Source organism: Cantharellus anzutake (assembly GCF_015039405.1).
Source record: "Cantharellus anzutake strain C23 chromosome Unknown EI90scaffold_77, whole genome shotgun sequence".
Taxonomy (NCBI): domain Eukaryota; kingdom Fungi; phylum Basidiomycota; class Agaricomycetes; order Cantharellales; family Hydnaceae; genus Cantharellus; species Cantharellus anzutake.
Genome location: NW_024067027.1, coordinates 245496 through 268893, shown reverse-complemented (window position 1 = coordinate 268893; position 23398 = coordinate 245496). Strand labels below are relative to the sequence as shown.

The 23398-nt window shown below is 47.7% G+C and overlaps 2 protein-coding genes across 2 annotated transcripts; both read right to left on the bottom strand.

Moving 5' to 3' along the window:
• Window positions 1-19390: 19390 nt before the first annotated feature.
• On the bottom strand, window positions 19391-20223 carry EI90DRAFT_3131515 (uncharacterized protein; the record flags this gene model as incomplete). The annotated part of the gene is made up of 2 exons (XM_039064394.1): window positions 19391-20101; window positions 20155-20223. The coding sequence occupies 2 exons, from the start codon at window positions 20221-20223 to the stop codon at window positions 19391-19393; spliced, it is 780 nt and encodes a 259-aa protein (XP_038910700.1).
• A 1572-nt stretch (window positions 20224-21795) lies between these two features.
• On the bottom strand, window positions 21796-22565 carry EI90DRAFT_3131514 (uncharacterized protein; the record flags this gene model as incomplete). Its single annotated transcript, XM_039064393.1, has 4 exons — window positions 21796-21857; window positions 21909-22006; window positions 22058-22194; window positions 22254-22565. The coding sequence occupies 4 exons, from the start codon at window positions 22563-22565 to the stop codon at window positions 21796-21798; spliced, it is 609 nt and encodes a 202-aa protein (XP_038910699.1).
• Between the last annotated feature and the right edge of the window lie 833 nt (window positions 22566-23398).

Below are 23398 nucleotides of genomic sequence, written 5' to 3'. Positions count from 1 at the left end.
CAATGAGATAAGAGATAACCGATAGAATGACGACATGAAAAGATAGCTATTCATTTGGATAATCTGTCAGGGCACGCCTTCGGGTCACTAGCACATTGCCACATGACCCATATCTCCATCAGCTTCTACTTCTTTTCTTCTTCTTCATCTCCGATCTGATCTGATCTGCGGCTGTCAGTTATGACGCTGCATGATCTTCTATCATTCTTGATCCAATACTACCAGTTATTAGCTTGTTGACTAGTTACTGCCTCTATCATGTATATATGACCATGTGCTGGGATGGGCATGTCCCCCAGCTTTGATATCAATTAGGTTTCTGGGGCATCCTTCGTTGCAAGCATGCATGACCCTGACATAATCGTAAGCGAGGTGTGGGAAAGGGGTGACATGTGGATGGAAGATAGAAGCAGGATGCTAAGCGAGAGCTAAGTGAGATTACCTGCATTCTTCAGATCACTCCGGATCGTCTTATGGCAACTCCCTTCTGGCATAGGGAGTCAGGGTAGCCGGTTAGGCTGTGCCCTGACATATATCCACTAATAATTGCCATCCTCCACCAATTTCCACCATCACACCACACTCATCTGTCTCTTCCTACCCATAGCATCCCTTCCCGACCTCTCCATTCGATTCCCTGGGTCTGTAGCTCTCTCCCGATACCAAATTTGTCCCAAATGGTTGAGATTTGACCAAGTGGTGGGCATGAGAATCGTGAAATTTGGCCCGTGCACAGGGTTAGACGTCCTGGAAAGTGTCTGTGAGAGTCCCTGTGTCAATTGGATCTTCATACATGTCCTTTGTGATTTTTCTGAATTTTTCTGAGCACTCCAGAGTGCATTTTGGTTGTTTGTTTACTTCGGTATGGTGTGTGATTTCCATTTTGGGCCGAAAACCAGTTTTGTGATCTCCCAAAGTATGGATCTCGGCTCCACTGCATGGGACTTTCGACACCGCCACCCTCATGTGCCCTTCAACATTGTGTGGAACCTTGTGGTAAGATGAGAAATCGTCACCACCATTGTTCCACAATGGCTGGGTCGATCTGGATGAAATTCAGGGAACCCATGTTTATAATTTTTCTCTATTTTCTGAGCTCTTGATCGTCTCTCGGTGGCCAGTAGTGCCAAGCATAGCTTTTGGGCTGGACCAATTCAGTACCAGCGTGTTATGTGCAATTGTACTCCATTATAAAATGAAATAAAATGTTTTTATGCACCATGGGCATTGGTAGGCGATCTTCGCATGCGAGGAACCCTTAATAAAAGTAAACTGCAAAAATACTGGCGGTGTAGAGTATAGTAGGTTATCCTGCCTACAACGTTGTAGGTGGGCACAGCTGGTACCATGCAAACAAGCTGATTATCACGATTCTATCACCCATGTCAAGCATTACACTTCCGAAACACATCTACCACTGTTCCAGATACCCCTTCCATGTTTCCCATATTCCTCCCGATTTTTTCAAGCCATTCCTGACCACGGACAACCATCAGTTTCCAAATTGGGTAACTGTCACCCGCATATTCCGCTGCTTCCTCCATATCTCCATCAATTCTCTACCGATCCGGACGAATTTGGTATCGTTGGAAAGCCCTTGTCAATACGAGTCGAACAATGTTACGAGTGACGCATTTGGTTCAGCGGTTGTTCCGATCGTCGTGTTTCTTTATTTCCTTAACAACGTTAATATTGCTTTGATATTGCTTTTTTTCTTAAGTGTTCCTTGTGGATCTGTTGCCGTCATAAACCCGTCGGATCATTCGGATTTCCATGTATTTCTTTCATATTTATAGTTACCCTCTTTCCTGTATTTACAAAAAGGACTCCCCCAACAGAGAGAGGTGCTCCCCAACAGACATGAAGTTCTAGCAAAGTTTACCAGCGCCCAGAGTGGCGAATACGAAGCCAAAGAGGCTCAAGATATAGTGCAGGGGCAGAGTTCCCCATCAGTTTGATTATCAGTGAGATTTACGAGTTTATCATTTTTATCACATTGCACCCGGACCATTTCCCCCCCTTCTCATCATCCGAACCTCCCCTGAGCATTCCCAACACTTGGCCCCCTCTCTTTCTCATTAGGGTGGTAGATCCCTTGCCCCCTTACAACGTTATGGTGGGGACTGCATGGATGCGTTTGGATAGGCGGTCCACCATGATGAGGATGGCATTATAGCCCTTTGACTCTGGGAGCTCCCCCACCATGTCAAATGAAATTACCTGCCAGCAGTGGGTGGGGACTTTGTTTGGGGTGAGCTTCCCAACCTTCCATGCAGGGAAGGATTTGACATGGTTGCAGGTGTCGCATCTGCATACATATCGCCTGACATACTCTGCCATCTGGGGCCACCAGTAGTCGCAGGAGCAGGAGACGAGCTCCAGGGTCTTCCATCGCCCTGGGTGCCCCATCGCCTGTGAGTCATGGTGTAGCTGCACCAGATCATGGCAGAGTTGCAGGTCTTTTGGGACGTACACCTACCCTGGTAGAGGACTAGCTCTCCTTGCTTCTCCCACTCATCTGACCTCAGCGTCCCCTCTCCTAGTTCCCACATGGCCTTCACCACCTTCTCATCATGATCCTTCGCTTTGCATATCCTCTGTAGGATACCTGCCTCTTCACCCTCCACTGGGACTGCCTCTGCCACCCAGGCTTCAAACCAGGCTGGTTGGAGGAGTGTCAGCCCTTCGTTGTCATCCTTTCCCTTTGGGTGGTCTGCACGGCGGGAGAGTGCATCTGGCTTCCCCATGAGCCTTCCTGGGCGGTGGATGAGGGAGAAGTGGAAGCGGGAGAGGAAGAGGGACCACCAGGCCTGATGTCAGTTCAGTCTTTGGGCCATACAGAAGTACCCCAAGTTCTGGTGGTCAGTGTAGATCTCGACCTTTTCCTCAACACCTTCTAGGAAGTGTCGCCACTCTTCGAGGGCCTGGACGATTGCAAGCATTTCTTTGTCATACACCTCATAGTTCCGCTCCACATCCATAAAGCTCTTGGACATGAACGCTACTGGGTGGAACTCTCAATCCGACTGAAGCTGGGAGAGGACTGCACCAGTAGCAAAGTTGGAGGCATCACACTTGGGCCTGAAGTGGCCGGAGTCTGTGGGGAAGGAGAGGACAGGGGTGGAGGTGACATTTTTGAGGGCATGGAAGGCCTGGTCCTCGTCCGGGCCCCAGTTCCAGGCCTGGGCCTTCTGGGTCAGTGAGTGGAGGGGCCATGCTTTCTCAGAGAAATCCTTAATAAACCGATGGTAGAAATTCACAAATCCTAAGAAGGATTGTATCTCTTTCACCTTGGTTGGGGTTGGCCAGTCAAGGACTCTGCGGATCTTCACTGGGTCCATTGCAATGCTGCCCTCAGAAATGATGAGGCTGAGGTATTTGATCCGCATCCACTTGAACTTGCACTTCTCAGAGGTACTATCAAAAAGTGTAATCCACTTCATGAACCTTCATGAACCTTCATGGATCCCATGAATTTTCATGAAACATCATAAAGGTTCATGCTTATATACAATATTTATATTGAAATCATTAATTTTCAACCCAAAAAGTCGATTTTTTTTGGCAAGCATGAACCTTCATGAAAATTTTCATGAAGTTTCATGCTGTTTCATGAAACTTCATGAAGAGTCATGAAGCCATGCATCATGTATCTTCATGCAGAGCCATGAATGTCCATGAATGTCCATGCATGGTCATGCATGGTCATGACTCTTCACAGGAATTCATCAGCATCCCCAAAAATTCCCATACCTGCACATGAGAATGCTCATGATCCTTCATGAATGTTCCTAACTCTCCATGAATATTCCTGACTCTTCATGGAGAGTCATGACTGAGCAGCACATGGCTTGAGTGTGCAAGGTGCAACCAAATTTCCCCCCATTTGTCTCTCCTTCAATTCTCCATCAAATGTTATGTGGTAGGTACCATTTTTGTCACATGAATTGAGGCTTTTTTCTGTATCTCATTGTGATGCAATAGTCCCAGATTATATGAAGGAATTTGGATCAGCTGGTTCACTATATGTGCACTTATTCTGCTTACTGTGCTCTCAAAAAATACAGAAAATACTTTGGGTTACATGAAACACTCTCAAATTATTGCCAGTTTGATTGCCAAAATCCATGAGGATTTGGTGTAGATATGGCCATGCACCCAGGGTGGGCACTTATTGTGACTGTGATTGTGGCTCTATTTGTTAGAAGGTGGCAGATTTGGATGGTTCCAGAAGTGGAATGGAGACTTAATACATGAGGACCTTGGCCTCAGCAACTCAGATGGAGCGCTGTGCCACTGCTGTTTTGTCATTAATTTTGGAGCTAACAATGGAAAGTCTCTAGGGGAAATTGGGTGGGGTTTCAAGTCAATTTTCAGACTGAGGCTACAAGTAATTATGTACATTGTATAAGGAGGATCAGAGAAAACAAAGGGGGCTGAATTGGGACAAGAAGCCTGAATGGAGACAAAGGGGTCTAAGAAAAGGAACAACATCAAGGGTCAAGGGTTTGACTCAATGGTGCATCTGAGAGGGGGTAAAGAGGGTGCAGGCCCAGAGGAGCAGGAGGAGAGGTGGGAGTGGGGTGTATGGCTCTAACTGGCTGAATGAAAAGAAGCAGTTGCCCAAATAGGAGTAAGGGAGAAAGGTGAGAGTGAATGGGACAATGCAGTAAACTGTGGGGTCCATGGTGCATCTGTGAGGTCCAGGGGTAACAGAGGTTACAGAGGCAGAGTTGGAAGTCCAAAAGGATATTGGGAAAGGTGATTGAATGAAATGAGGTCACCTATGCAGTGGACGGCAAAGTCTGAGGTCAGGGCTAAGACAGGAATCCAGGAGACAGAGGTACAGCATGGTGTCTGAGGTCAGGGTATGGAGACAGAACAGAAGGTAGTACCTTAGTGGAGAAGCAGGGTGGGGGTTGGGAGATGGAAGGTGATGTCAGGCCAGAGGTAGAGTAGACTCTTGGAGGCTGGCCAGGGCATGGGTGAAGTGGGACTCTGGAGTTGGTGCAGGAGTCAGGTCAGATCAGGTATGTACGGATATGACACTATTCTTCTTCATGGAAAGTCATGCACATTCATGAACATTCATAAGGCATGGGGGTGCATAATGTGTCCTGTCAATTTCCGACTTGAACTGGCTATATTTGGTCATGGAGGTTCATGAAAGTTCATGAAAACTTTCATGAGACTGTGTCATATCCGTGCATACCCAATCCCGACCTGACTTCCAGACCTCCTCCTCCTCCACCTTCTGGAGTCCTATCCTACTGCTGTCCGTTCCGATACTCACCTTCGGTCCTGGCAACACACCTCCTTCTACCTCCCATGCAACCTCCACTCCTCCTTCACTCTCCTCCCCTATCTCCGTCCACTCCAATACTCACCTCGGACCGAACACCGCCCCTCTCACCACCCTCCTACTACTCCTCCTCCTACTCCTCCGCTCCTCCTTCACAACACCCCACCCTTCCATCACCCTCCTACACTTCCCCCGTCTGCTCCGATACTCACCTTCGGACCTGACAACTCCCCTTTCCGCCACTCCTTCTCTCTTCCCTTTCTCCTCTCTCTACCCTCTGGTACTCTTCCACCGACCCCCCGCCAAGTTACGACCTTCCTCTGCTTTCCCGTACTTTGTACTCGGGCAACCACTCGTACCTTTGCTCCGAGCCTCCGTCATAGTCCCTACCTCGGACTTTGACTCCACCTCGGTCTTAGTCCATTGCATTGGTGACCTCATACTACGTAAACACCATTGCCAATATTCCTCGGACTCTCAACCCCGCCTCCATAAGCTCTGCAACCTCCGAGCTTTGCGGATCGCCTTCGGCACTTTCGCCGCCTGTAATGTATCTCTCGTGTTTTCCCCTCATCCCTATTTGGACTACTGCTTCTTCCCATTCTAGCCAGTTAGTCATCATCCCCACTTCTCCTCATCCTCCTGCCCCTCTGGGCCTCGCCCTCCCTACCTCCTTTCGGACGTATCACAGGTCTTGCCTTATGACCTTCGGTACCGCTCCACTTCTTCTACCCTTTGTTCCCGTTTGGATGTCTTCGTTCCGATTCGGTTCCCCTTTGTTTCCTTGTGCTTTTTCCCCCTCCATTATATATATCGGTGCTTGTACATACTCGTTTTGGCTCAGTCCGAAATCGACCTGAAATGCCCCCTAGAGACTTCCTGCTCGCCTACTGTGAAATTAAGGACCAAATGGACAAACAGCAATGGCACAGCGCTCCGCTTGAGTCGCTGAGGCCAAGGTCCCTCCATGCTAAGTCTCCGATTCCACTCCGGAGTTGTCTGTATCCACCCGTTCTAAGACTGCATGACTGTGTATGCTCCCGCATGAACCCTCATGAATCCTCATGAATTTCTGTGCAGCTTCATGAAACTGCATGAATTCATGACCCTTCATGACTTGGGATTACACTTTTTTGCAGTTACTGACTTCTTGGGTTTTAGAAAGAGTTTCCTCTTCTGCAACGTCTCCAGGACCTCCCGGACGACCTTCCGGTGCTCTTCTAGGGTGGCAGTGAAGATGAGGATGTCATCCATATAGCAGATGACAACCTCTTGGTTGATGAAGTCCTGGAGGATGTCGTTCATCATCATCTGGAAGGTTGCGGGGGAGTTGCACTGGCTGAAGAACATCACCATAGCCTCGAACAGCCCTCAGTTGGTTGCGAATGCTGCCTTCCACTCATCACCATCCTTAATCTGGACATTGTTGAACCCCCAGCATAGATCCAGGGCTGAGAAGTACTTAGCCTTGCGGAGGCAGGGGAGGACATCTGAGATGAGCGGGAGTAGGTATGAGTTCTTCACTGTGATCTCGTTCAGCTTCCGGTAGTCCTGGACTAAGCACAGTGACCCATCCTTCTTCTTAATGAAGAAGACTGGGGCCCCCATCGGGGACTTGGATGGTCAAATGCACCCATTCTGTAGGTTTTCGTGCAGGAACTCGTCCAGCTCTTTCTGCTCCAGGCAGGAGAGGGGGAAGGTCTTTCCTCAGGGGAGCTTAGCATCCGGCACCAGGTCTATGGTGTGGTCCCAGGGCTTCCAGGGGGCAGTTGGTCGAAGGCCTCTTTCAAGAACACATCCCAGAAGTCCTGGTAGTGGCCTGGTACTAGCTCTTCAAATGATGCAGGTTCTGCATCCAGCTCGCAAGCTTCCTGGGGGGATGATTGCCATGTAAATCCCATCCCCAGGCTCCAGCCCAGGGTCCCGATCGTCTGACACCCACAGTAGCCAGCAGGACGATGGACAGCAGGACATGGTGACTTTCTGTCATGCCCAGTCCACTTCTGGGTTGTGGTGGAGTAGCCATGAGTGCCCTATGATGAGGGATTGCCATCCGAGGTTCACGACAGCGAAATGGGCCCACTCTGTATGCCGCCTGAATGTCAAGAGGGCCTCTAGTTCTTCAGTTATGGCTCCATTTTCGTTCAGGGTCCCATCGACATTGTGGACAGGGATGGGCTGTGGGAGCGGGGTTGTCTCGAGCTTGTGCTTCCAGATGAACTTGGGACTCACAAAGTTCCCAGTGGCTCCCGGGTCTAGGAGGGCAGACACAGACACAGAGGCAAGGGAGGTGAGGGTGGTCAGCTTCATGGTGAGGCTGAGTGATCTGGGGGATTGCTTGGAGAGGATGTAGATAGCAGGTGGGGATACTGCCACCTCTGGGTCTCTCTTGCTTCCGTGAGCTGAGGATGTGTTTTTCCTCTTTTTCTTTGCGATAATTTGGTGGAATTTTGGCATTGGCGCTGGCTCGTGTGTACTGCAGTATTTACATGGGTTATCCACTATGGGCGGCCAGGATGCATCCCTCACTGGTCGCCTTCCTGAAAATCCCCTTGGGGTTCTGCCTCTGGCTCCTTCTCTTCCATCTCTGGTCCCTCAGTCAACTGCCTTTTCAGTCCCTCCATCAGCATGTGAAGGTCCTCGGGGTGGAGGTGTTGTACCTGGTGGACCTTGGGGTGGGGGCAGTCTCATGCAACATGCCCTGGGGCATTACAGTTGTAACACAGCCCATTCCACCTCTGGTCGACTCTTGAGCAGTCGAGGTCCATTGGTTGTGGGCCTGTCCCACTCGTGGGGCAGGCTGCTGGAGTCAGGGGTGGAGGTACAGGTGAGGGTCATGGGGGTGCAGGCGTGGGGCATGCGTGAGAGGGAGTTGTAACAGGCAGGGGTTGTCCAAGTGGGAGTGGGGGTCTAGGTGGGGGAGCACGAGGCTGGGTCACCTGGAAGCGTCTCCATTGGTTATCGAGGAGGGTGGCTTTGCATTTCCATTCGGCCCAAGTGGTGGGCATGGGGCAGAGGCAGTAGATACTTTTGCGGAGCTGGGCATTAATTGCTTGCTCAAAGTGGTTGACTAGCCTGACATCCCCCAGCTGTGAGGTGGGTCCTAGTATCTCGAACTCCTGGATGACTTTATCCACAGAGTCACTCCCCTGTTGGATGTTCGCCAACTTCTGCTGGGCTGTAGCTTCCCGGTTTGGGTCCTGGAACATGGCGTTGAGTTCCATGTTGAACTCGTCCATAGTGAGTGCAGGGGAGCCGGCCATCAGCAACGTGATGGTTCGTTGTGTGGCCCACACTCCTGCAGTCCCTCCCTTCATGTACAATAACATGAAGAGGATCTGCGAGAGGGTGCTGGGGAACTCGGCTGCCTGGATGTGGAAGTAAATCTCACATTCAGCCTTGAAGCGGTCGAGATCCTCACTGGCTCCTGAGAAAGGGGTGGGGGGGGGCAACCTTGGGCCCTTTGGGTCTGGGCGCAGGTGCAGGTGTGGGCACAGGCATGGGGGTGGGCGCAGGGGCAGGTGCAGGCATAGGCTGGTTCAGGGTGTGGCTCTTGACAATGGCCTGCAGCTCTTGAAACTGGGCTAGCAGGTCATCATATTGTTCTTCTGTCACCATGGCAGGGGAGGGAGGAGAGGTGGCGGGGATGAAGTTGAAACCTTCTTCTGCTGTCAGGGATGTGTCCAGGGTTGAGGCGGTCTGGGTATAGTGCCTGGCGCTGAGGACCTCGCAGGGGGTGGATTGGGCATGTGTACTGGCAGGCCCAATGTGGGACAGCTGTCCCTGGCCACTTAGACTGAAGTGGGAAAAGGTGTATTGTTATTAAAAGAAAAGCTAAACTAAGTTAGGGTACTTGCCTGAAGTGGGAAAAGGTGAGAAGAAGGTTGCTTCTCTGGTTCCCACTTCGGCTGTGTGTATATACATGTACCCAGGGTCACATGCAGAGTGCCACATCACTCTCGCACACAGCCACAGCCATCCAGGTGCCTCTGTGGGAGGTCCTGGGGGTGTCCGCTGTGGGTGCACAAGGAGAGTGCACCTGGGTCGACTGGTGTGCCCAGGACTGGGCGTGTCATGCATGTGGGTTGCAGGTTAGTAGTACATTGATACAGAGAAAGTTGTCCATGAAAGAACAGAAGTGAAGAAAGGGGAAGGGGATGGAGGAGTGGTAGAGAAAGCGAAGAAGAAAGAAAAGAAGGGAAGGAGGAAAGAGGGGAAGGGGCACCAGGTGGAGCTGGGTCCGGGGCTGGGTGGAGCTGGGTGAGTGGGTGTGCCCTGACACAACTGCAACAATTGCCTGATTACATGAATGTCCATTGGTGCAATTACTAATCTTACATTTTGTCTGTGACACCTAGAAGTGCCACAGCACCACAAATGTACTGTCCTAACCCAGTCAATGCACATTTCCATTCAATGCAACAAGTTCAAGTTTGAGGTGTAAAATTTCCTGAATTTAAGGGCACATAGTGGGCTGTTAATATACATCATCCATGCCAACTTTCAGAGCTAATGACCAACTGAGTTGGGAGATTGGAGGTAGTCAAACTGTCAGGGGAAGACTCCTGGGTCCCCATGACCCTCCCCTATGGTCCACAGTCTCAGGTGTAACCAGCCCTGTCCAGGGCACAACCTACTACTGTGGGTCAGAGATGAGAAGGAAGTTAACTTGTCATCTTCCCACAGTGGCCACAATAGATCAAAAACTTCCAGAGATATCCAGAAGTCACATGAGGCCTGAGACCCAGGGCCCAGGGCATGCACAGGAAGTGCAACAGCCAGGTGTGGGTGTGGGTGCAGGTGCGAGTGCAGGTGTGGATGCAGGTATGGGCTAGGTCAGGGCGTATGCCCTGACACAAACATCAACACTAATTCAAACCCTGTAGATACTTTTGCAATGATGAAAAGTCCTCATTTTCAATGACAACTACACCAAAAAAAATTCTAAAAAATAGGTAAACAAGTAATGAGCACCCTATGAAGAATACAAGTGCCTAGGTAGCCTACATTGTAAATATAAGGCTATGGCATGTAAGTATCTCAGATTCGTGTTAGAGATCTGAATTTGTATGTACCTATGGCACATAAGTATCTGTGCCAACAGTTAGACAGTTTTTGTAAAGAATAATAAAAACAATCTCACCTCAGACTCATGTTAGAGATCTGAGGGAGAGTGAGTCCAAAAAGCTCCCTTCTTATAGCAAACTATGCCAGTGGCAAGCTGTCAGGGCACTGAGCTGCTCTGAATCCAAATCAAGGATCTTGTCAAAATGCAACGATCCCAGGTGCAGGTGGGGCTCAACTAGAGGGGGTTCTGAGAGCTCCAGTAGTGAACCGAAGCTTCTCCAGGAAGCCTGGCTCTGCAGGTTGATACAAGAGGCTCTAAGAAGGATGTGGCCTCAGTGACTTGGAGGGGAGTGCTGTGCCTCTGTCACTCTCAGTTAGTCCTTAATTTCAGATGTCTGAGGTATCTTGTAAGAGGACTCATAGGGGAACTTGGGGGTAAGTTTTAGTTGAGACTAGAACTGAGGTACAATGGGTTCTAATATATAAAAGGTGGAGGAGAAGGACTTTAGTCAAGGTCTGAGTGATACTGAAAAGTACCGAAAGGTTCCAAATGATATCTTTAACAGGGAACTGAGGTGTTGGGTTGAGGGAGGCAGGGTTGAAGACTGGGGACTAAATGTGAGCAAGAAATAGGTAAGGGGAAGTTAGCCAACTGAATGGAAAGAAGACATCAGTCATACTATAAGTGGAAGATGACTAATTAAGATGGCAAGAGTGGGGTCACTGGGGGGTGCGGGTAGCTCCGAAGCCGGAGTTACATATCCAAGGAATGTTGGGTGACTCCACTAAATGAAATGGAGAAAGGAAGGGTTTAGAAGTATATAACAAGATGTCAGAGGTCTGTCAGGAGGTCGGAGCAATCCGGAGGTTCCAAATGTTCCGATTTGGGGCCAAGCTTCTGGGATGGAGGTGGCTAAGGGTGAATGTGCTGAAGTCCAGGCTGGAGCTGAGACAGTAGGGATGGAGGTGATGTTGGGAAGTAGGGAGGAATGGTGTAGGGGATGATGAGGTTCTTAGGAAGGTGTAGTGGGGTGGGAGAGTGCGGGGTCAGGATTCCAGGATATGACAGATCTCAGAGGTGTCGACAGAGTTGTCACTCAAAGGATGGGGTCACTTCAATGGGAGACCCTGAGGATGCAGTCCATGCTGAGGACTCCAGCTGAGCAGTGAGGGGGAAGTGAATTATATTACATTATGTATATTATGCACAACATACCTGAGCAGCAAGGGGGAAGTGAAAGAAGAAAACTATCTTCCTCACTCGCTACTCAGAGAATGATAAGGTCGGCACACCCGGCTATGCAGGGCCACTTCACAGAAAGAAATGCAGTACTAGTCTGGGGGTGTGATCAGGCTATGCCAGTCTGGGGATGGTGATCAAAATAGGTCAGGTGCTCCATAGTGTCATCAGTGGTGAGTAAGTAGCTGTACTCTGACACAAGCCCATTGCATAAAGAAGAAAAATGGGAGTGTAAAGTTCAACCCCCAAACCTCACTTCTGCCACCAACAATCAATCCTGTCCTCACCACTCCATTGTTGGAACTGATTGTTGATATTCCAGCATGCCCTCCCAACGATGGTTCCCATCAATGATTCCCATTCCCCTTGTAAACTTATCATGTTTCTCGAATGCAAGTCCTTTTGTGAGGATATCGGCCACTTGGTCTGCAGTTGGAGTGTAATATCTGTTGGAGAATGGATATCTGTTCCCATCGGTATAGAGTTTAACAGCCTATACCGGCATGGTCAAATGGGTGAGTTGTGTAATGGTAGCACACTGAGAGGTCCTGGTTTCGATGCCAGGCTTGTCCATGATTTTATGTCCTTGTCTTGTGACCTTAACTGTATCATTCAGTTGGATCTCATGGAGTAAGTCCCACAGGGCAACATGAAATTTCTTCAATATCTTCATCATGAATGCAATCTTGAATGAAATGCTGTCAGATGCAGATATGTTTAGTATGAGCATGAAAAGCAGGGTTCATGGTGAGTGCTAATGTGCCTTGGTTATTGCCAAGTATGGTGGTAGGAATGGATGGAGGATGGAGGACATCACCAATGAACTGTTGCATCCAAATTGCCTCCTTTGCCACATGGGTCAACGCCATGTATTCTCCCTCAGTGCTCAACAATGCAGTGGACAGCTGTTTCTTCAAGCTCCATGACACAGCACTGCCAGCCATGATAAAGACATAGCCAGAAATGGACCTATTGTTGTGAGCATTGCCTGCCCAGTCAGAGTCAGAGTAAGCTGTGAAGTCACCTTTGCATGCTTTTCTGTTGTACATGAGCTTATAGCCCTTAGTACAATTGAGGTATTTGAGAACCCAGTTTACTGCATTGAGGTGGACTTTTCCAGGATTGGCTGAGTATTGGCTTAGAGCACCTATGGCATATGCAATATCGGGGCAAGTACCCAACATGGCATACATAATGCTCCCAATCCAAGACTGATAGTCACAAATGTTGACTTCAGGGTGGTCTAGGTGAGATAATTTGAGGCCAGCAGCGATGGGAGTGGAGATGGGTCAAGCATTAGAGAAACTGAATCGATTGATGACGTTGTTGACATATCAAGACTGGGAGACATAGATCAATTGGCAGGATCGGTCACATGTGATTTCGAGACCCAGAAACCACATCAGCAAAAAATTGTTATGCTCCTGAGTGCTCCGGAGTATGGGGAGCACTGGGAGAATCAGGAGGAGATTGGCCGGTCCAGGAACAGCTCATTTCCTCTGGAGTTGGTCAGGTACTCCAGGGCACTCCCAGGAGGGCATGGAGCATTGCTTTGTGCACAAACATACCCAGTAAATACAATTTAATGCTTCAAAATGTATAGGGGTGAGAAGCTTCTGGGAGCTCCTGGAGCATTTGAAAATGAAAAGGAAAAAAAAAGAGGGAAGAGAATACCTCCTCCTACCACAAGACTAACACAACAAGACACTACTTAACATTTAGGTCAAACACTATACTATACATCAAGGACACCGAGACTCACCAATACACAGTCAAAATTTATGGCCTGATATATGATTAATCTGGCAACTTAATCACTTTCGGACTTGCAGAATATGGAGGAAGGGGAAATGGGGGAGAATGAGGGGGGAAATGAGGGGGGAAATGAGGGGGGAAATGAGGGGGGAAATGAGGGGGGAAATGAGGGGGAGAATGAGGGGGAAATGAGGGGGAGAATGAGGGGGGAATACAGAGGGAAATGAGGAAAGTTTGAAAAGTAGGGACTTCTAAAAAGTTGAAAAAATAATTAGGGAAAAAATCAGAAAAAATTCAGGAACTGTAGTGCCTTTGAAGTGCTTTCAGGATATATAATTATTTGCGAAATTGAGGAAGAAATGATGGAGAAAAATGGAAAATACTTTCGGAGACCCGAGAAATAATGAGAACTGAATTGATGGGAAAGTCTGAAAATTGAATAGGAAAGTGAGGGGAAGCCTTGTAGCATTGTTATTTTCTGCTGTTCTAATTTTTCCTGATTCTTCTTGGTCTCACTCCCAGCTGCTCCTGGATACTCCTGGATACTCCTGGAAGCTCCTGGGAGGGTCCAGGAGCAGCTAATGGAAAATACTTTCAGGGACCCAAGAAATAATGAGAACTGAATTGATGGGAAAGTCTGAAAATTGAATAGGAAAGTGAGGGGAAGCCTTGTAGCATTGTTATTTTCTGCTGTTGTGATTTTTCCTGATTCTTCTTGGTCTCATTCCCAGCTGCTCCTCAATACTCCTGGAAGCTCCTGAAAGTTCCTGGGAGGGTCCAGGAGCAGCTGGGAGTGAGACCAAGAACAATCAGGAAAAATCACAACAGCAGAAAATAACAATGCTACAAGGCTTCCCCTCACTTTCCTATTCAATTTTCAGACTTTCCCATCAATTCAGTTCTCATTACTTCTCGGGTCTCCGAAAGTATTTTCCATTTTTCTCCATCATTTCTTCCTCAATTTCGCAAATAATTATATGTCCTGAAAGCACTTTAAAGGCACTATAGTTTTTGATTTTTTTTTGATTTTTTTCCCTAAATTTTTTTTTTCAACTTTTTAGAGACTAAAATTTTCCTCCCACTGCTCCTGGCACATTGCATACTCCTCACCACTCCCAGCTGCTCCTGAACCCCCTCCCAGGAGAACACTATTGGCTCCAGGAGTGCCCAATCTGCTGTTTTGTCTCCCACATGCTCCAGCCACTCCTGATGCTCCGGAGCATAACGGACTTTTGCTGATGCAATGAATTGCACCAAGGTCTGTCATCTTAAATGTCTTCCTGAGCCAGTCTTTCTTGAGATTCAACAAGTTAACATCATTGCTGAGGATCATAAGGTTGTCAACATAGAGGGCAATGATGCCAAACTCTTTGTTCTGGCCCCTGTGAATGAAGATGGTGTGATCAGCATCACATCAGGTAAACCTGAGTCATCCAAACTTGTCCTTTGCTTTCTGATACCATGCCTGCAACACCTGCTTCAGACCATACAGGCTCCTTTGGAGTTTCCACACCACATCTTCATTCCCATAGTCGGTACTCCCTGGAGGTGGGTCCATGAATATGGTATGTTCCAAATTACCATTTAAAAATGCTGTTTTGACATCCATCTGGTCGATTTCCAAGTCAAGACATGTGCCAATTGCAAGGAGTATCTGGACTGAAGCCCATTTGACTACAGGCACAAATGTCTTGTCATAGTTGACCTGGTAAATCTGAGTGAAATTTTTAGCAACAATCCTTGCCTTGTAGCGCTCTATTGCACCATCTGCCCCTTGCTTCAAGGCAAATACCCATCTGCATCTGACCACATTACTGGAGCCTACCTCATCTGTACTAACCGGACTATATGTCCGGGTTTCCTTTAGAGAAAGGAGTTCATCCTGGCAAGCTTCGAGCCAGGAGTCCGTGTTGGGTTGATCTAGGGCTTCATGATAGGTGCATGGAACTTTGGTATGGGCTACATAGGTGTGCACTTCACCCTCTTGTTTGGTTTATCAGGCTGACTTCCTCAATCATAGGAACTAACAAAGTATTGGTCATTGTTGTCTTGTACTTGGGCTCGGCATACTCATCCTGATTGTCTTGGAATTTCTGGCACCATTTCTTCTTGCATGTTGTCATTCAACCCATCCTCAACTCTTCCATTCATCTCCCTGGGTTCTGTCAGAGACCAGACTTGAGACGAAGGAATGTCTCCGTAACGGAGGGCTTTGGCCTCAGCGACTTCTGCCAAGAGCGCTGTGCCTAGTGACACGTCCGTGCCCTAACTTACTGACTGGCACTTAGAACCTAGGGGGGGTAACTCTAGTTGATTTATCTGCTGGGGTGTAACCTATGTACAAGTGGTGTATATATGGTTACAGCGGAGACGGTTCCGCAATTGGCGGAGCCGAACGGAGCGGAGCTAATGGGGTTAAGACATTAGCCGACTGAATATTACCGACGAGTCGGTTCGCGGGGTTAGCGGAAAGGCAGGCGTTAACCCAGAAATGGAAAGGAGGGATAGGCCCGAAGGTGGGCTCTGCAGGGCAGGCGAGTGTATTGCCCAGTGGAGGCGGGAGTGCGCTAGCGGACGTCGGAGCTGTCCGGAAGTCTTCGGGGCTCCATACTTAGGGAGGCATAGGTAATAAATTGAAATGAGGGGGTGGTGACCATCGAGGGGTACCGAGAGGTTTGCGGAATACGGGGGCTCCGAGGTTGGTGAGGGGGGAGCGGAGTTAGAATGGAGGGATTGGAGAGACCGGAAGTCGATGGCTGGGGATGGATATGACAGGTTCCTTATTTCCTCCCTCCACAATGCTTGTTGCACCTCCTTCCACCCTCTGACCCTCAGCTCTCTGGCCCTCAACTTCTTCAAACAACATGTGATCCTGACATGACTCTGGGCACTTCAATAGTGACATGCTCTGACTCCATAGATCCTTTGAAGAAATGGACATCTTGGGATTTGTGGATTCTATGGGTGTTTGGGTCATGGATGATGAATGCCTTTTTACCAATGGCAAGTCTGGGGTGGACTCCTGTTATAGAACAGCTTGCAAGCTTGTCCTGTTGGTTCTCAGGGATGGCAAGAGTGGCTTTGCAGCCAAAGGTGCATATGGTGGAGACAGATGGCTTATTTCCTGTCCACAGTTTGTAGGGTGAAATGCCATCTGGGAGTGATGAATGTGGGATGACATTTTTGATGCAAGTAGCATGTCATAGGGCATATGGTGAAGCAGTGCACCTGACTAGAGACTTCACACTCTCCAACATCGCAATCGTCATAGTGACCAGTGTTCTGTTAACACGTTCAGCCACACCATTTTCCTGCAGTGTGTTGGGATTTGTCTTTTCATGGACTATCCTGGCATCCTTCAAATACTTGATGAAGTCCAAAGAGAAGTACTCTCCTCCTCCATCAGTGTGCAAGATTTTGAGTTTGTTTCCAGATTGCCATTCTGCCTCTGCCAAGAATTCTTCGAAGATTTCAAGGGCATCACTCTTTTTCTTGATGGGGTAGATGGTGAGGAATTGGGAATGGTCATCGACAAATGTGATAAAGTATCGGAAGCCTTCTCAGGTGATGGTTTGGACTTCACAGATGTTGGAGAAGACTTGTCCAAGGACTTCCTTGGAATGGGGAAGTGTTTCTTTTGGGGTTGGAGATTGGGTATGTCCTGATGCTTCACATTCCTCACAGTATTCTGTTGGCTCATTTCCTCCTATATCCATTCCCCTGGCCATACCACTTTGGACCATTTTCAGGATTGAATCCACTGAAATGTGTCCAAGTCAGGCATGCCACACATCAATGGAGGCTGTTGCCATTGTTGTACATGCAAGTTGGGCAGCCTCGACATTGTCTGTTTCATGTTTCGTGATGTATGCCTGTTCTGCTCCAAAGGGTCAGGGGATGACTCCTGGGTCCCCATGACCCTCCCCTATGGTCCACAGCCCTATGGTGTAACCAGCCCTATCCAGGGCACAACCTACTGTGGGTAAGGAGATGAGAAGGAAGCTAACTTCTCATCTTCCCACAGTGGCCACAATATCAGGCAAACTTCTGGGGATACCCGGAAGTCACATGAAGGGGTAGGAACCAGGCCCGGAGCATGCGGCGTGCGGAGCGTGCATGCATGCGGGAAGCACAGCAGGTGGAAGCGGGTCCGGATGCGGGTCCGGGTCCGGGCTAGTCAGGGTGTGTGCCTTGACAGTTTCACAACTGCAGCATGCTCTCCAGCTAGGAGAACATCCACTTTAGCTTCCTTCTTGTTGTCCTTTGAGGGTTTCTTGGGCTGTCCATTGCTGTCCATTAGGGGTGTTCACAGTAGCAAAATGTACAAGAAAAGATGCCCACAAGAGTTGCCAAAAGTTGGACTTTCCTAGCGACTTTTGAGCTTGACTTTTGATCTCTTTTGATCCACTTTTAAGGTCATTCACAGTTGTGTGCAAAAAAAGTGTGTCAAAACAGCCTCTCCAGTCACAAAGGATTTGAATGGATTACATAATGTTCACCCCGCATGCCCACTCTTAGTGAATGTGAGCGCTTAATCCATGCTGCTCTCAAGCATGCATCCAGCCTCCAAGCCCAGTACCGACATCAACGATGCAGTCTTCTCCACAACCTTCACTCTATTGATGAGCTGAGTGATCTATCCATTTCCGATTTTGACACTGATGACGACTCCGAGTCTGAAACCTCATCTGACACTGATAGCACAAGTACAAGTTCCAGCAGCAGCAGCAGTAGTGCCTCATCCTCCGAGTCCACTGGTAGCACTATAGAATCGTTATCTCATTCATCTATCCTTTCATCCCACTCAACCTATGAAGACCTTGGCGAAACCTACGCAAGGCTCCATCACTCCCATGTTCAAGCCATCTGATGTGTCCAGCAGTTTCTTTACAATGTTGTTACCACTAGAGTCCTCTTCCTGCATTCAGTTCCCAAGTGCAGCCAGCTTTCCTTTGTACTTCAGTGTTACAAAGAGGACGTTGCATGTGCTTCTGCCACAACCTACGTGTCTCACCTCATTCCTTTGATGTTCTTCTATCTCTTATCCAAGAACATCCAATATTTTACAACAGCTCTAATGTGGAACAAGCCCCCATATCACACCAGCTTGCAATAACTCTTTACTAGTTTGGTAAATTTGGGAATGGTGTATCAGTTGAAGCTGTCACGCAATGGGCAGGCTGCAGTGCTGGAGCAGTCATTAATTCTACAAGACAGATAATTGCAGCATTCCTCCCTCTTCATGACCAAGCAATCCACTGGCCAAGTGCATCAGAGAAGCAGGAAGCTTCTGATTGGGTGGAACAAGTCTCATGCCCTGCTTGGAGACCCGGATTTTGTATGGTGGATGGCACACTAATACTACTCCATGCAAAGCCAGGACATTATGGTGAACAATTCTTTGACTGCAAATCCAATTACTCCCTTAGCCTAACAGTATGCCATTCCATTTTCACGAAGCTTTGACTCATCTGCTTTTAGTTAGTGACACTTCCAAATCTACACATAATTGACTATGTTCTTGGCCCACCAGGGAGTGTCCATGACTCCATGGCCTTTAAAGAGTCACATGCTTATAAGGAATCTGACCAATTGGGCTGAGATGCTGAGTGGCTATGGGGGGACTCTGCTTATGGTTTGACACCATGGTGCATGGTACCATACAAGAAGCCACAATCTCTTATACCAGCTAACCAACAGTTCAACTACCATCTTTCTGCCATAAGTCTAAATATTCAACTGATCCTCCCCTAGTGACTGATAATTGTCAATTCAGGTCTGTATCCTGTCAGAGCATGCAGTAGGTTTCCTTAAAGGCCGATTCCAATCTCTTTGGGGGCTCCGTCAACAAATCAATAGTGTGTGTGACTACAAACTCGCTCTTGAATGGGTCCGTGCCTGCCTTATCATTCACTCATTGGTAGCACATGAAGAGAACTTTGAGTCTGATGAGGATTTCTTGCAGTGGGTTGAAGTTGGGTTGCATGGTCATGATGAGAGGGAAGATGATGAAGAAGTTGAAGGGTTTATTTGGGTGCCAACAGAACTGCAGATAGCAGGAGAAACAGAAGGTCAGCAGAAGCACCGACATGTTCAAGAGGCTTTATTTTATCAGGTGTATGGACAACACTGAAAGCCATAGTACTGAATAGAAAAAATGGAGTGTGCAAAGAATTGATTAGGTGCCGAGTCAAGTTTTTGCCAAGGTCTATTTGTGGTGTGGCAAGTAATGTTGGGGGTGTGAGTGGAAATCCAGTTGGCATGAAAGGGTTCTGCTGTGCCTCTTGCAACTCCAACTGCTGCTGTCCCTGGTGCACATCCAATTGCTGCTGTTGCTGCAGCTCTAGTTGGTGGATTTGTAACTTGAGCATTCTGCATTCATGCTTATTTGCCTCACACTGTCTATGTGTAGCAATGTGTGCCATGTATTCTGCATGCCGCTGGTTTGACTCTTGCTCCGCGAGTTCAGACTCAAATTTGCTTGCTTCATGGAAATCAGCAAGTGAGTCTCGCTTTACCTTGATACCCTGTGCCATGGTATGGGCTGAAGATGTGCCCGGTGTCATAGATCTTGAGGTTGGTGTAATAGGAGTGGGGAGCTGCAAGTGCTGGGGTGCAAACCTTGGGTCAACCTTAGGTTTGGTGTCAACACTCTGCAGCTGCTCGTCGAGTAGGGTAGTATGGGGTGATGGAAGTGGGGAAGGGGAAGATGAGATTGGGAGTAGTGACACACTATTCTAATATCTTGGAGTCAGTAACTACTAACTGGTTTCATCCTTCCTTTACATACCAAGTCCATGCCATTTTCCAACACCTCAGCCAGAGTTGCATCTTGAGACTCCGGTACATTTGTATCCATAGTAGGCGAGGCCAAAGAAAGGTTTTCGGACCCTTGGGCTTGTCCCACAGTTGAATTTGAGATCAAGTCAATGGAATGTTTTGGAAGCGTTGAAGGAGCAGAGCTGGATCACCTTATGTAACCAGTTTCCTACGTCCAATAACGATATTAGAGTTTGTGCTGATTTGCGTACTGACCGTGTTTTGGTTGCCAAATATATAATTGTCTAAACAACAATAAACACCCCCCAACGATCGCACCTGATGTATAGATCGTCTATGGATAAAATTCTATATTGACTTTACTATGATTTCTAGTCAATATTACACCTAGATATACCACTTTTCAGTAGGACGTGATTTTCCTGATAATTTACTGAAGGAAAACTACTAATAAAATAATTCCGCAATAAATGTTACTCAATACAGGAGTGACCAAACTGCTCTTTCTATCGCTTAGAGTGCGTGCTAGTTATCTAGCAGGTTCAGGATTGCTCACTTTTCTCCTGTGGTGTGATAACCAAGTATTGCTGAGAGATTATTCAATTAAGAAGTCCTTCCACCAAACTCACTAATTCTCACTATGACACTTTTGTTCAGCTGTGTCTAACTGACCCTAACTCACGCTTAGAGTGACGTGTTAGTTTTATATTAGCTAACAACTAATATTTGCTTTTATCTTTTGGAGCAAACGAACCAACCACTGGTGAGGAGAATTAAACTTATATTTCTACCTGAGGTTTGAGAGGGGGCAGAAGCGGCGGCCTTTTATGCTTTTCAGAGGCCTCTCTACTCCCACGCCTCGCACTAGTTACATGTGCTACATTTGTATTATAGATAGTTCTAGAATGATATAGGGGCTTGGGCTGTGTAAGCTTAATAATGGACTTAGGACATGACTCAGCAATAAGTAATTCAGTTCTTTGTCTTTTGGGCCGATCTTAGCGGGGTCTTGTAGCGCTAAAGCTATGCTCTACACCGCCTTAATTACAAACGGTTATCTTTAGAAATGACTTGGCTATAAAGGAACTTTCTAGACTGTTCTCTAATTCACCCCCTTTTGTGAAGCCGCATCATTACTAATGTTCTAGAGCTTTCCCAATGAATTAACTAATCCGCAGACTTTTGAATCACTTTATGCTTATGATCCGAGATCCATATCATCAATCATTCCTATATAAGGTGTTTCGCCGTTTGAGCGATATCTCCGTCAGTTTTGAAGCTTTTAGAATGAAACAAAACCGTGGATAAAGTTTAGAAACAGTCCTTTCAGATGGTAAAAAGATTACAGTCAAAGGTTTACTGGTTCCCGAGATATTCACATTTCTTTCCCAATGTTCCTTCTTATTCTGCCGTCTATGTGCTATTTTCTTGTTGTAGGGATATATTCTTTGAATATTATACCTATGCCAGGTTCTAGGCATGCTTGTAGTAGATTAAATCTCATGCTACAGGGGTGTAGATAATTTATAATGATCTTCTAATGTCTGTCCAGTCTCATAAAGATCATGAGATCTGTTAAACATCTGAACTTGTCACCTGATTGTTGACTATTCTGATAGATCATTGTTTTATTCTTCGAATATTATTTCTCCTACAGTGTGGACCAAATTCCATCCAAATCATCAAACCAAGGGAACTTCGAGTGTATCTCCACTAATATTTAGGAATATTAGTGCATGAATATATGAGGAAATTTCTACATACCCATTTTATTTGCATGGATTTCTTCAATTTCCTCATCTGTCTTAACACCCTGGCCTGTTTCCTTCAGAAACTTAAGGTAGTTGTACTGTGTTTCAAGCCTGTTGGATGAAGGTTGATGATTGAATTTGCATGCTCAAAATACAACACACCAACTGATCTGCCCTTGAATTGCAGTGGTATAGTGGGCTAAGTCCTTGATATAAAAAGCATGTTCAGGCTTGTCATCCTGATCCCAAATAGACTTGGCAATGATAGCCCAGTAGTCCTTCTTCTCACCAGTAGAAACCTAAAAAAACGAATCAAGTAAAAGTATGGACACTGAACTGGGACATAAATCAGTCAGACCCTTGACTGGCTCTCTGCCTTCACCGTCTGGGAAGAATCTCCACATAGTTTGAGATGCACAGATGGGTTTTCAAGCAAGTAGGATACCAGCTGATCCATCCATGCAGGGTTGGCAAGCCACTGGATGTGGCATGTGGTGGGGGTACTGATCTCCTCAGTTTTTAGACCAGTAGACCGGTTAGCATGCTTATTTGGTGTGGGTACCACTGTTGAAGGAGCTGCATGCTTGCATTGCATTGCAGCTGTCATATCCGTGCATACCCGACCCCGACCCGACTTCCGGACCTCCACCCTCTTCACCTCCGGAGTCATAACCTACCGCTGCCGTTCCGATACTCACCTTCGGTCCTGGCAACACACCTCCTCCTTACCTCTCACCCTCCTACTACTCCACTCCCCCTTCACAACACCTCCACCCTCCCGTTATCCTCCTACGCTTCCCCCGTCTGCTCCAATACTCACCTTCGGACCTGACTACTCTCCTTTCCGCCACTCCTTCTCCCCTTACCTGTCTCCTCCCTCCGTTACTCCTCCGCCACCCTTCCGCCAAGTTACGACCTTCCACCGCTGTTCCGTACTTCGCACTCGGACACCGCTCGTACCTTACTCCGAGCCTCCATCATAGTCCCTACCTCGGACTTTGACTCCACCTCGGCCTTAGTCCATTGCATTGGTGACCTCATACTACGTAAACACCATTGCCAATATTCCTCGGACTTCCAACCCCGCCTCCGTAACCTCCGTAAGCTCCGCAACCCCCGAGCTTCGCGGACCGCCTTCGGTGCTCTCGCCGCCTGTAATGTATTTCTCGCATTTTCCCTTCTTCCCTATTTGGACTACTGCTTCTTTCTATTCTAGCCAGTTAGTCATCATCCCCACTTCCCCTCATCCTCCTGCCCCTCTGGGCCTCGCCCTCTCTACCTCCTTTCGGACGTATCACAGGTCTTGCCCTATGACCTTCGGTACCGCTCCGCTCCCTCTACCCTTTGTTCCCGTTCGGACGTCTTCGTTCCGATTCGGTCACCCTTTGTTCTCTTTGTGCTTTTGCCCCTTCCATTATATATATTGGCGCTTGTACATACTCGTCTTGGTTTCAGTCCGAAATCGACCTGAAATGCCCCCAAGAGACTTCCTGCTCACCTACT